The following is a 13,726-nucleotide window of genomic DNA, read 5'->3' on the forward strand; positions in this document are numbered from 1 at the left end:
AGCCCATTTCGAGTTTATTTTTCACATCCTCAGCATTCATTTTGCTGTCACGTGTTACTGAGTTCGGAGTTTGTTATAACCAATTTATTGATGTGATTATGATAGGCAATAGGTCCGGCCCTGTTGGTCACATGCATGCGATGCTTACATGTTTCACGTAAAGAGAGCAAGGGCTGAGGGAATAGGGAATGTTTTTCGGTAACAACTTTTCAGTCAGAAACAAGTAAGAAATGATGTGCTGTGCTGTGGTGCCTTTTGGCTGCAGTAGGGAGGAGAGCGAGACAAGGTGTGCCAGTCACACAGGCACTCGCTGTAATTTTTTTTTTAGCACAGTGTGACCATCGGGCTCTTCCTTGAGTCATTTGTGTGTCTTTATTATTTTATCAAACAGTGTGCTTAAAGCATCAGACAAGCTCAGTGCATATGTGGTTGATTTTATTCAAACACATAGGGTGTGTCTGTATATGGAAAAATGAGTTTAAACATTTAGACCAATCAATTGGTCGAAAGAACAGGACGACTCTCGGTCGACCAAGATAGTTTTTTGTCAGGGTCAGCCCTACAGTACATACAGTGCAACAAGTTCTCTCCTATCAAATGTGTCTGAATCAACTGTCCTCTCCCTTCACAGAAACTGCCACAATGAGATCACTGTAGTGGTATGGAGGACCGTACCTGTCATGAAGCCGTATTTTGAGGGCCTGATCCACAGGCCGTCTTATAAGGCATCTGCCTACGACACTGTGGTGTCCCCAGTGGAGAAGAAACGAGACAAGACCCCCCCTTTGCTGACCCACCCCGCCCATGGCAGACGGAGTGGACGTAAGCAAGGGCTGGGGTCAGTGGGCAAGGGCGGCCTCGGATCTTTGTGGAGGGACAAGCGAGAAGACAAGGGGCAGGAGCCAGACTACGGGACTGCTAAGGTCAGGACTCGGACCCTCAAAGGCACCCGGGTGACCTCATCCAATGGTGACAACTACATTATCCTCTCCCCTGTGGACCCAGGAAGCCAGGTGATTGCATAGACTACATTATCCATGGGGCTCAGCAAATCTTTTTTTTGTGTTTTAATGTTAAGAGCTTTCCTCTAAGATAACACGAAAGAGAGAGAGGGCTCTCGTCAGGGGTTTACAGTTGATATACTGTTGCTTGCCTAAAGTGATGGATAGTTGGAGACAGTCACTTATCCAAGCCACTTACAGAGTACATGCATATTTAGGGGAAACATAGTGCCTTGTCTAATCCTGTGACTCAAAGGCTGCATTCCCAAATGGCACCCTATTCCCTATATACAGTTGAAGTTGGAAGTTTACATACACCTTAGCCAAATACATTTAAAAACTCAGTTTTTCATAATTCCTGACATTTAATCCAAGTAAAAATCCCCTGCCTTAGGTCAGTTAGGATCACCACTTTATTTTAAGAATGTGAAATGTTAGAATAAAAGGATTTATTTCAGCTTTTATTTCTTTCATCACATTCCCAGTGGGTCAGAAGTTTACATACGCTCAATTTGCATTGCCTAGAAATTGTTTTACTTGGGTCAAACGTTTCAGGTAGCCTTCCACAAGCTTCCCACAATAAATTGGGTGAATTTTGGCTCATTCCTCCTGACAGAGCTGGTGTAACTGAGGAAGGTTTGTAGGCCTCCTTGCTCGCACACGCTTTTGCAGTTCTGCCCTATAGGATTGAGGTCAGGGCTTTGTGATGGCCACTCCAATACCTTGACTTTGTTGTCCTTAAGCCATTTTGCCACAACTTTGGAAGTATGCTTGGGGTCATTGTCCATTTAGAAGACCCATTTGCGACCAAGCTTTAACTTCCTGACTAATGTCTTGAGATGTTGCCTGGTCAAAAGTAGTGCACTAATTAGGGAATAGGGTGCCATTTTGAATGCAGGCTTAGGTTTAGGGCTGACTGTGCCTCTCTTGATCATTCAGCTTACGTTTACTCAATTATACATGTCACTCAAACATTTGGGGTCTGCATGCATCACCGACCATACTGTAAACTGTAGACCTTTCCCCCCTTGTCCATTTTAATGCTTTTTTACCTTTCAGATCTTGCAGCCCATTTATCAAGACAGGAATGGTACACTTGGTAAGCAACTTTCATAAGATTAACTAACCAGTCAGTATATTTTGGTAAAAACGTAAGCTTGCAGGTATAATGCTTTGTAACTTGTTAAAAGCATGTATGAGCCTTATAATAACTATTTGTTTGGGTAGTGAAGCTGCAATTTTTAATTTGGCTCTATACTCCAGCATTTTGGTTTGAGATCAAATGTGAGGCGACCGTATAGAATGTCATCTTTTTATTTTAGGGTATTTAAACTGTATAAACTGTTTTACCATTTAGAAATGAAAGCACTTGTCTGTAGGTATCTAGTCCCCCCATTTTGAAGGTGTCATAAGCATTTGGACAAATTCACATGAGGATTAAAGTAGTCAAAAGTGTAGTATTTGGATCACATCAATGACTACATCAAGCTTGTGACTCTACAAATTTATTGGATGCATTTGCAGTTTGTTTTGGTTGTGTTTGAGATTATGTTGTGCCCAATATTAATGGTAAATAATGCGTTGGAGTCACTTTTATAAGAATTTTGTAAGAATAGAATATGTTTCTGAACACGTCTACATTAATGTGGATGCTCCCATGATTACGGATACGCATGGGCCCCCAGTTCAAATGTTTAAGATACGAGTGAATTGGACCGCGGGACCCCCAAAAAACTATCCAAATGCAGCATGCATCGGTCAGAAAATTGCTTAAAATGTTACGAACAAATGTATCCAACAAGTTTGTAGAGCCACAAGCTTGATGTAGTCATTGCGTGCTAGGAATATGAGACCAATTACTAAACCTTTGACTACTCTAAAGACCGACTGCCCCTAAAAAGCAACTTCTCGTTTTGAAAATGACCTATGTGGCTTCGATATGAGACAGAAACATTTATTCTGATGTCAAAATTTACTACAAAGTGTACAGTAAATAGAATAATTCTGGTCATAAAGTCAGTCTCGTCCAAAACTGGGATTTGCGAGATAATAGGAAAAAGGGTACCATAACGGTTTTCCTTGGGTTGGGTTCATTTCAATCCTGCCTTACACAGCCGGCATCACCCAAGTAATCATCAATTCAGAGCGCAGATGCACACGACCCCATCGTAATGCCCATGGTCAATTTGGTTTGGCATTCGATATCCCTATGGGGCTGGTTAGGGACCATCATTAAATGTACATGGGACAATATTTTTTAATGTCAATAGCTCCAAATTTCAATGACTTAAAAACCTTAAACCAACCATACTGTAAATTGTTGAAATAAAATGTACAAATATTGAAAGCATTTAATGAGACAACTAAAATATGTGAAACATGAAAATATTGTCTCATTTACATTGTGTAATTTGTCGGACCTTAACTATCCCCAGAGATAGGCTATCCAAAGTCAAACCAACTTTGCCACAGTTGCACACCAGCTGACTGAAGCTAATTGGCAAAATGATTTGGCTAACTCTTCCCACCTGCAAACAAACACAAGAGACACCCACATTAAACCACACCCCGAAACAACTAATGTTTGAATTCAGTCATGGCTGCTAGCATTTCTTAATAAACCAAATCTAAAAAGAGGCCAAATCAGGAGGTGCAGTCGCCCTTTAATACACATATATGGGCGGCAGGTAGCTTAGTGGGTAAGAGCGTTGTGCCAGTAACCGAAAGGTTGCTGGTTCTAATCCCCGAGCCGACTAGGTGAAAAATCTGTCGATGTGCCCTTAAGCAAGGCACTTAACCCTAATTGCTCCTGTAAGTCGCTCTGTATAAGAGCATCTGCTAAATGACAAAAAAACAAAACATATATAGCGCTGGAAAAAATTAAGAGACCACTGCAAATTTCTCTTAAATCAGCATCTCTACATGTATGACAGTCATTCCATTCCAGTGTCTGTTGAATTCCAACACAGACACACCTCATTATACTGAATTAGGTACTGATTAGGTGATCACCTGAACCAAATCTTATTTAATGGCGAAAAGTATAAAAACCACTGCTGTGGTCATCACTATCCTCTTGCTATAGGACCAGCTGGATGGCAAAAACAGTGCTAATAGTACCTCAAAAGTAATATTAATCAAAAAATAACTATTGACCATGCCAAAAGAGTTGAAAAGGAAAGTTTTGAGTGAGGAAAAGAAAGGTTCAATTCTGGCTTTACTGGCAGAGGGATACAGTGAGCGTCAGGTTGCTTCCATCCTTAAAATTTCAAAGACGGCGGTTCATAAGAACAAGGTCAAGCAGCAGACATTGGGGACAACAAAGCTACAGACTGGCAGAAGGCGAAAACGACTCTACTGACCGGGATGACCGCCAACTCATTTGAATGTCACTCAACAACCGTAGGATGACATCAAGTGATCTACAAAAAGAATGGCAAACGGCAGCTGGGTTGAAGTGCACGGCGAGGACGGTTCGAAACAGGCTCCTAGGGGCAGGGCTGAAGTCGTGCAAAGCTAGAAAAAAGCCCTTCATCAAAGATAATCAAAGAAGAGCCAGGCTGAGGTTTGCAAAAGACCATAAGGATTGGACCGTAGAGGACTGGAGTAAGGTCATCTTCTCTGATGAGTCCAATTTTCAGCTTTGCCCAACACCTGGTCGTCTAATGGTTAGACGGAGACCTGGAGAGGCCTACAAGCCACAGTGTCTCGCACCCACTGTGACATTTGGTGGAGGATCGGTGATGATCTGGGGGTGCTTCAGCAAGGCTGGAATCGGGCAGATTTGTCTTTGTGAAGGACGCATGAATCAAGCCACGTACAAGGTTGTCCTGGAAGAAAACTTGCTTCCTTTTGCTCAGACATTGTTCCCCAACTCTGAGGATTGGTTTTTCCAGCAGGACAATGCACCATGCCACACAGCCAGGTCAATGAAGTTGTGGATGGAGGACCACCAGATCAAGACCCTGTCATGGCCAGCCCAATCGCCAGACCTGAACCCCATTTGAAAACTTCTGGAATGTGATCAAGAGGAAGATGGATGGTCACAAGCCATCAAACAAAGCCGAGCTGCTTGAATTTTTGCACCAGGAGTGGCATAAAGTCACCCAACATCAATGTGAAAGACTGGTGGAGAGCATGCCAAGACGCATGAAAGCTGTGATTGAAAATCAGGGTTATTCCACCAAATATTGATTTCTGAACCCTTCCTAAGTTAAAACATTACTATTGTGTTGTTTAAAAATGAACATGAACTTATTTTCTTTGCATTATTCGAGGTCTGACAACACTGCATCTTTTTTGTTATTTTGACCAGTTGTCATTTTCTACAAATAAATGCTCTAATTGACAATATTTTTATTTGGAATTTGGGAGAAATGTTGTCTGTAGTTTATAGAATAAAACAAAAATGTTATTTTTACCCAAACACATACCTATAAATAGTAAAACCAGAGAAACTGATAATTTTGCAGTGGTCTCTTAATTTTTTCCGCAGCTGTATATGAATTTGTCAAAATACTTCACACCTTCAAATGGGGGGACTAGATACATAAAGGGCTTTCATTTCTCAATGGTGAAACAGATATGTATGTAAATACCCTCAAATAAAAGGTGACATTCTATATTGTCGCCTCATATTAAACATTTGATCTCAAATCCAAAATGCTGGAGTTTAGAGCCAAATTAAACTTTTTAGCTTCACTGTCTAAATAAATACGTAGGGGAGTGTACAGTATGTTAACTTTCTATGTATATTTTCCAGAGAGGATATTGTTGCATTCATGTTTCACCAAAACAGGGGGGATCTATCAAACTCACCCAAGCGGTGGGCTTCAGCAGGGCAATGGCTTTCTACAGGACACTGCAGGCGGGCTACAGGCCAGGGGCTTATCTTCTCGACGCTCCAGCAACGCCAAGATGGCTACCATGCTGCCCCCATCTGGCTACCAACCCAGCTATGGCAATTACCAGAACTGCACCATTGTCCAGTCTCATCTGCCCTACTCCAATTACGGCACCTACGTCACGCTGGCTCCCAAAACCCTCATCTTCCCTGTCTTTGTTCAGGTTGGCTCTTTTGTTTAATTAATTTGTGTTATTACATCATCGTGTTTTTCTTGCGTCTGTTGGTGTTGTTGCTGTCAGTCATATTTGTCCCTTGGCTGACCTGATCAGATGCATGATTGGGGTGTTTGGATGAGAAGCAAGTAGAAGACTATCAAACTGACAGCAGGGTAGTGTTTGAGGTGACGTTGTAGCAAAACATTTCAAATGATTAACAGTACCTCCCCATTTGACTGTTTTCTTCCTTTTCGTGCCTAGTGAACATGACTCAGCATTAGTGAGATTCATGATTGTGATGCTGTAACTTTATTTGGCATCCGATTTAAACTCGACCTAAGAGGTTTGATTTCAGAGAGAGAGAAAGATAGACAAAATCATATCCTGTATGGCTAAGTTGGTAGAGCATGGCGCTTGCAACACCAAGGATAGTGGGTTGATTCCCGCTGGGGCAAACCATACAAAAAAATGTATGTCGCTTTGGATAAAAGAGTGTACTAAATGACATATTCAGTATATATGATATAAAATCATGCATTATTAGCACAGTGGTGTTTACTGGTGTGTTCTCTCTTGTAGCCCCTGGAACTGTGTAGCGAGCGAACACTTCTTCTCTCAGAGGAGATTATCCTGCATGAGAGCCAGTACATGTCTATCAAGGTACAACGTCCTTTCTCTTTTGTTTTGTTATTTACGCTGACACTTCACATTGTTGCCATTCTACCTGTGTAATTTCACTGTAATGACATAGTTGTTAGAGTATTACAAAATAGTGTAGCAGTAGCTTTGTAATTGCACAGTGATGAAGTTGAGTGGTTCTTGTTTTTACACCAGTGGAATAAGGAACAGTCCCTGTTCTTCTTATGCAATTACAACAACATAAAAAGTTCAACTCCGTTACTATTAAATTATAACACAATTACTGAATAACCATTGTAAAACACAGTAACTTAATGTTATAATAATGACCACTTAAGGTATGCACAACAATTAACATTGACATTTCCTACAAATACTTGGAATTTGTCGAATAGTCATATTTCCTGCCTTAAAGGTCACCTCTGTGCTTTTTGCACCAGAGTCGTTTTTCAGCACAAATTGAAATGTTCTGTCAGGTTTCTAGTTTGCTCCAGTGACACCCCATAGAGAGATGCACAACCATACAGTATTATTAGGATGGATGAAACATTACCTGGTAAAAGCCAGATCCATATCACTGAACAATGCATGAGAAATGGAACGCTATGGGTGTGTCCCAAATGCCATCCTATTCCCTATGTAGTGCACTACTTTTGACCAAGTCACTGGTCAAAAGTAGTGCACTATAAAGGGAATATGGTCCCATTTTGGATGGAATGCTATGGGTCTCTTAATGGTGATGTAGGATACACAGAACTTGATATAGTTACTTCTCAGATACAGACTACCGGTTTATGATAAAGTAATACAAATGTGTGCTGACTTTTCATGAAGTAGAGAGGAGATGGCTGGATTTGATGTGTCTAATAGTACATTTTATGGTCCTTATTGATTTAGTTCATAATAACTTTTTATTAGCCAGGATAGCCTACTGAGTAACACTTTCCACTGTTTTCCAGGCAGTCCTGGAAGAGTATTTTAAGTTTGGCATATTGTCTCAGCTTAGCTTTGCTTCTCTTCAACAGTGCACAAATGTACATATTTCATGGTTGTTATTTTTTGTTCGCTTTATTTTCTTTTATACTATACTATACATTACTACATTCAGGTCCATAATTATTGACACCCTTGATAAAGATGAGCAAAAAAGACTGTATAAAAGAAATAATACAAATACTGAAAACAAAGAAAAAATGATATTATTTTATACTAATACAATTGCTTAGAGACAGATTTTGTGTGGTAAAATAAAAATCTAAAAAATATAGGGGTCAAAATTATTGGCAACCCTGTTGTCAGTACTACAGCACCCTGACGACGCTGAACCTTTTTCTAAAGTGTTTTATAAGATTGGAGAACACTCTATACAGAGTCTTTCTAGATTTTAAAATGTTTAGTCATTTAGCAGACGCTCTTATCCAGAGCGACTTACATACATTATTTGATTATTATTATTATTTTTATTTTTCATACCCCCTGTGGGAATCAAACCCACAACCCTGGCGTTGCAAACGCCATGCTCTACCAACTGAGCTACATCCCCTGCCGGCCATTCCCTCCCCTACCCTAGACGACGCTGGACCAATTGTGCGCCGCCCCATGGGTCTCCCGGTCGCGGCCAGCTACGACAGAGCCTGGATTCGAACCAGGATCTCTAGTGGCACAGTGGCACTTTACAGTTGGCACTATGCATTGGGGCAGGTAGCGTTCTCCTGGCATCTGCAAAAGCCAGATTTGACCGTCGGACTGCCGGATGGTGAAGTGTGATTCTTCACTCCAGAGAACGCGTTTCCACTGCTCCAGAGTCCAATGGCGGCGAGCTTTACACATCTCCAGCCGATGCTTGGCATTGCGCATGGTGATCTTAGGCTTGTGTGCGGCTGCTCGGCCATGGAAAACCATTTCATGAAACTACCGACGAACAGCTATTGTGCAGAGGTTGCTTCCAGAGGCAGTTTGGAACTCGGTAGTGAGTGTTACAACCGAGGACATTTTTGCACGCAACGCGCTTCAGCACTCGGCGAGCCCGTTCTTTGAGCTTGTTTGGCCTACCACTTCGCGGCTGAGCTGTTGTTGCTCCTAGACGTTTCCACTTCACTCACTGAGCTCTTCAGTAAGGCCATTCTACTGCCAATGTTTGTCTATAGAGATGGCATGGCTGTGTGCTCGATTTTACACACCTGTCAGCAACGGGTGGCTGAAACAGCCAAATCCACTAATTTGAAGGGGTGTCCACATACTTTTTTGTATATAGAGTGTGTTTGTTAAACTTTTTTTTTTTTGGGGGGGGGACTTTATTCATAGATTTTCAGATATGAGAACAGAAAAACAGTACAACCCCAACCCCTCATTCCCCCACCCACCCATCCCTACATCCCTCCCATCCATCCGTCCCTCCACCCCAAGGCATCATACAAGGATATCACAGAAAAGTAAATTAAATAGGACAAAAACATAAACAGTAATAGAAACAAAAACAATGGAAAAAGTTAAATAAAAATATATATCGGTATCATAATTATAGTTGAGTCTTATCAGCACAATATATGGCCACTAGAACAGATATGACTGCTTAGCAAAATATGCAAGTTACATTAAGTAAAAGACAGGCTCTCCACGTATTGTATGAATGGGGACCAGGTTAAGTCGAACTTAAAGGAAGTCTGCTTTGCAGACTTCCAGTGAAAGAGGACAAGGCGGCGAGCTAGCAGCGTAGTAACATTCTGTACACAAAAATGGCAGTGAACGGGTTGGGGTTAATAGTTGTATTACACATCTGTGAGAATGCCTCATAAATGGGGTCCCAGAAGCCACTCAAAGATTGTCATGACCAAAACATGTGTCCCACAGTCGCTGGACTCTGGTGGTCAACATTTGGATATATTTTTGCCAATTTGTCATTTGAGTAATGGAAACGGTGCAAAACTTTGAACTGAATGAGCCCATGCCTTATGCAAAATGATGAGGTGTGGATACGATCAATACTATGTTGCCATATGACATCAGGTAGCTTGCCACCCATGTCTTGCTCCCATGCAGATTTTGTATTTGCCAAGGAAGGCGGATTAATATTCTTTATTATGTAGTATAATCTGGAGATTGTGCCCTTCAGATACGGGTTATTGGGAATATTATGGTCAATATTATGGAGTATCGAATGAGACAAATGTGTTATCAACAAATAGGTCACCAAAAAACACCAGACCATTTCCTATGCCAGAACTGGAATGCTTGTGTCAATCTGCGATGCTGGGAAGAGATGATTAGATGTTAATGGAGAGAAGCTGCTTGCTTGTTTAAGGCTAAAGTGATTTCGGAAATTGGGACCAGATTTTAAGGGAGTTCTTGACAATGGGATTCAAAACATGAGTGCCAAGGTTCATGGGCAGTGGGGAGCACAGGAGCCAGACAGCAGAAGTTGGAAGGCTTGACTGTAACTCCAAGTTGGACCATCCTTGTTTTCAAATGTAGAAACCCAATAAACACATTTAGATATATTTGCTGACCAGTAGTAGTGTAAAACATTGGGAAGGCCAGCCTGCGGGCTTAGGTCTCTCTAGATCCAAATGAAGTTGGAAATGCAGCTGTCCAGTTGTTTGAACATCGACTTTGGCAGAAAAGTGGGAATAATTTGGAATAAGTACAAAAACCTAGGTAGTACAGTCATCTTGACAGAATTAATGCGACCTGCTAATGAAATGGGAAGAGACGACCACCTTATGAAATCCTGGTTAGTGCGCTCCAGGAGGGTTTTGAAGTTATGTTCATACAGAGCCTTAAATGCGCATCTGACCTTTATCCCCAAATAAGTAAAGACCTGATGCTCCACTTTAAACGGGAAATTGGCATACCCAATACCTTCTGCTAACTGATTAATTGGGAGGATCACACTTTTTGTTAGGTTCAACTTATAACCAGAGAATGTCCCAAAACCTTGTAGCATGTCCAAGAGAGGGTATAGACTTCACAGGGTTAGAGAAGAATAAAATAAGATTGTCTCTCCTCCGCCCGCAGGGCGATAGCAAGAGGCTCAATAGCCATATCAAATGGGAAAGGGGAGGGAAGTAGCTGGAGGTAACATTGTTGGTGCGAAAAGAAGCCACTGGGGACGACTACAAAATATTAATCCAGGAAAGGAACGACGGGCCAATCTTTCTTGTACTGTAAATAGATAATCCCACTCAACCAGGTCAAAAGCTTTCTCAGCATCAAGAGCGATGACGACCTCTGGCTGTTGAGTTGAGAGGGCAGAATAAAGAACATTAAATAGCCGGAGCATATTATAGAAAGATTGCCTACCTGAGATAAAGCCGGTTTGGTCAAAGTTAATTATACACTGCTCAAAAAAATAAAGAACACTAAAATAACACATCCTAGATCTGAATGAATGAAATAATCTTATTAAATACTTTTTTCTTTACATAGTTGAATGTGCTGACAACAAAATCACCCAAAAATTATCAATGGAAATCAAATTTATCAACCCATGGAGGTCTGGATTTGGAGTCACCCTCAAAATTAATGTGGAAAGCCACACTACAGGCTGATCCAACTTTGATGTAATGTCCTTAAAACAAGTCAAAAGGAGGCTCAGTAGTGTGTGTGGCCTCCATGCGCCTGTATGACCTCCCTACAACACCTGGGCATGCTCCTTATGAGGTGGCGGATGGTCTCCTGGGGGATCTACTCCCAGACCTGGACTAAAGCATCCGCCAACTCCTGGACAGTCTGTGGTGCAACGTGGCGTTGGTGGATGGAGCGAGACATGATGTCCCAGATGTGCTCAATTGGATTCAGGTCTGGGGAACGGGCGGGCCAGTCCATAGCATCAATGCCTTCCTCTTGCAGGAACTGCTGACACACTCCAGCCACATGAGGTCTAGCATTGTCTTGCATTAGGAGGAACCCAGGGCCAACCGCACCAGCATATGGTCTCACAAGGTGTCTGAGGATCTCATCTCGGTACCTAATGGCAGTCAGGCTGCCTCTGGCGAGCACATGGAGGGCTGTGCGGCCCCCCAAAGAAATGCCACCCCACACCATGACTGACCCACCGCCAAACCGGTCATGCTGGAGAATGTTGCAGGCAGCAGAACGTTCTCCACGGCGTCTCCAGACTCTGTCACGTCTGTCACATGTGCTCAGTGTGAACCTGCTTTCATCTGTGAAGAGCACAGGGCGCCAGTGGCGAATTTGCCAATCTTGGTGTTCTCTGGCAAATGCCAAACGTCCTGCACGGTGTTGGGCTGTAAGCACGTTTGAGTAGACACATGCATATTTGTGGCCTGCTGGAGGTCATTTTGTAGGGCTCTGGCAGTGCTCCTCCTGCTCCTCCTTGCACAAAGGCGGAGGTAGCAGTCCTGCTGCTGGGTTGTTGCCCTCCTACAGCCTCCTCCACGTCTCCTGATGTACTGGCCTGTCTCCTGGTAGCGCCTCCATGCTATGGACACTACGCTGACAGACACAGCAAACCTTTTTGCCACAGCTCGCATTGATGTACCATCCTGGATGAGCTGCAATACCTGAGCCACTTGTGTGGGTTGTAGACTCCGTCTCATGCTACCACTAGAGTGAAAGCACCGCCAGCATTCAAAAGTGACCAAAACATCAGCCAGGAAGCATAGGAACTGAGAAGTGGTCTGTGGTCACCACCTGCAAAACCAGTCCTTTATTGGGGGTGTCTTGCTAATTGCCTATAATTTCCACCTGTTGTCTATTCCATTTGCACAACAGCATGTGACATTTATTGTCAATCAGTGTTGCTTCCTAAGTGGACAGTTTGATTTCACAGAAGTGTGATTGACTTGGAGTTACATTGTGTTGTTTAAGTGTTCCCTTTATTTTTTTGAGCAGTGTATTAGGCATCACTGTCTCTAAACGGCGCGAGAGGACCTTAGTGAGAATTTTATCATCGCAACACAAGAAGCTTATAGGGTGGTATGAGCCACAGTCTATGGGATTCTTGTCCTTTTTAAGCAAAACCGTAATAGTCACCTGGGTAAGTGTTTGGGGCAGTTTCTGATTAGAAAGGATTTCATTGTACATTGAGCTGAGGATGGGGGATAGTTTAGAGGATAATGCTTTCTAAAATTCAACAGGGAAGCCATCAGGCCCAGGGGCTTTACCGCTCTGCATGGACTGGCTTGCCAGAGTAGCTTCCTCATCACTTATTGAGGTACCCATGTTAGACATGGGATGTCCAGGTTGTCTAGAAATGCATGCATACGAGATGTGTCAGGAAGAGCCTCTGATGAGTAAAGAGCAGAGCAGAATTGCTTAAATTGATTGTTGATTTCTTTGGGATTGGTAGAAGTTAAATCAGCTGCATCACAGATTTCAGGTATGGTGCTACTAGCAGCGGATTGTCAAAGCAGGTGAGAACAACTTGCCAGCTTTCTCTCAGTGTTCATAAAATGTCTGCCTCGACTTAAACAGAAGCTGCTCCATTTGTTTAGTGGAAAGCTTGTCAAATTCCGATTGGTGTAGAGTTCAGGAGTCGGAGAAGAGGCATATCTGTTGTCCACATCTAGAATGAGTTGAGATGGCTCCAATAAGTGTTTAGTGCACTGTTCGTTGTCATATGCTGTGTATGAAATAATTTGGCCCCTTAGATATGCTTTTAACGACTCCCACAGTAGAATGATTGGCAGACTAAGTAGCCTTAGTTTCTCAAATGACTGCCTCGCCTGGTTCACCAACTACTTCTCAGATAGAGTTCAATGTGTCAAATCGGAGGGCCTGTTGTCTGGACCTCTGGCAGTCTCTATGGGGGTGCCACAGGGTTCAATTCTCGGACCGACTCTATTCTCTGTGTATATCAATGATGTCGCTCTTGCTGCTGGTGACTCTCAGAAAAAAAAAATACCCAGAAGAAAACCTTGGACCCCTATGCTGGCTTTCCCCCTGTTGGATCTACCTCTCCTAGACTAGAGCAAGATACTACTATGTTAAACCAAACTTCAGTAGAGCTCTATCCAGGGCAAACATAATGAAGTTTACACATAGGGAAGGGATTCTAGAGGGAA

General features: G+C 42.6%; 1 protein-coding gene across 1 annotated transcript in view; it reads left to right on the top strand.

Moving 5' to 3' along the window:
* rgs3b (regulator of G protein signaling 3b) overlaps window positions 1–13,726 on the top strand; it is a 74,269-nt gene that overhangs the window by 13,716 nt on the left and 46,827 nt on the right. The window contains exons 3-6 of the mRNA XM_084177041.1: window positions 632–1,013; window positions 2,061–2,100; window positions 5,800–6,068; window positions 6,642–6,722. Coding sequence (XP_084033167.1) covers window positions 632–1,013; window positions 2,061–2,100; window positions 5,800–6,068; window positions 6,642–6,722 — 772 coding nt within the window. The remainder of the gene's footprint in view (window positions 1–631; window positions 1,014–2,060; window positions 2,101–5,799; window positions 6,069–6,641; window positions 6,723–13,726) is intronic.

Source organism: Coregonus lavaretus (genome assembly GCF_964263955.1).
Source record: "Coregonus lavaretus genome assembly, chromosome: 14".
Taxonomy (NCBI): domain Eukaryota; kingdom Metazoa; phylum Chordata; class Actinopteri; order Salmoniformes; family Salmonidae; genus Coregonus; species Coregonus lavaretus.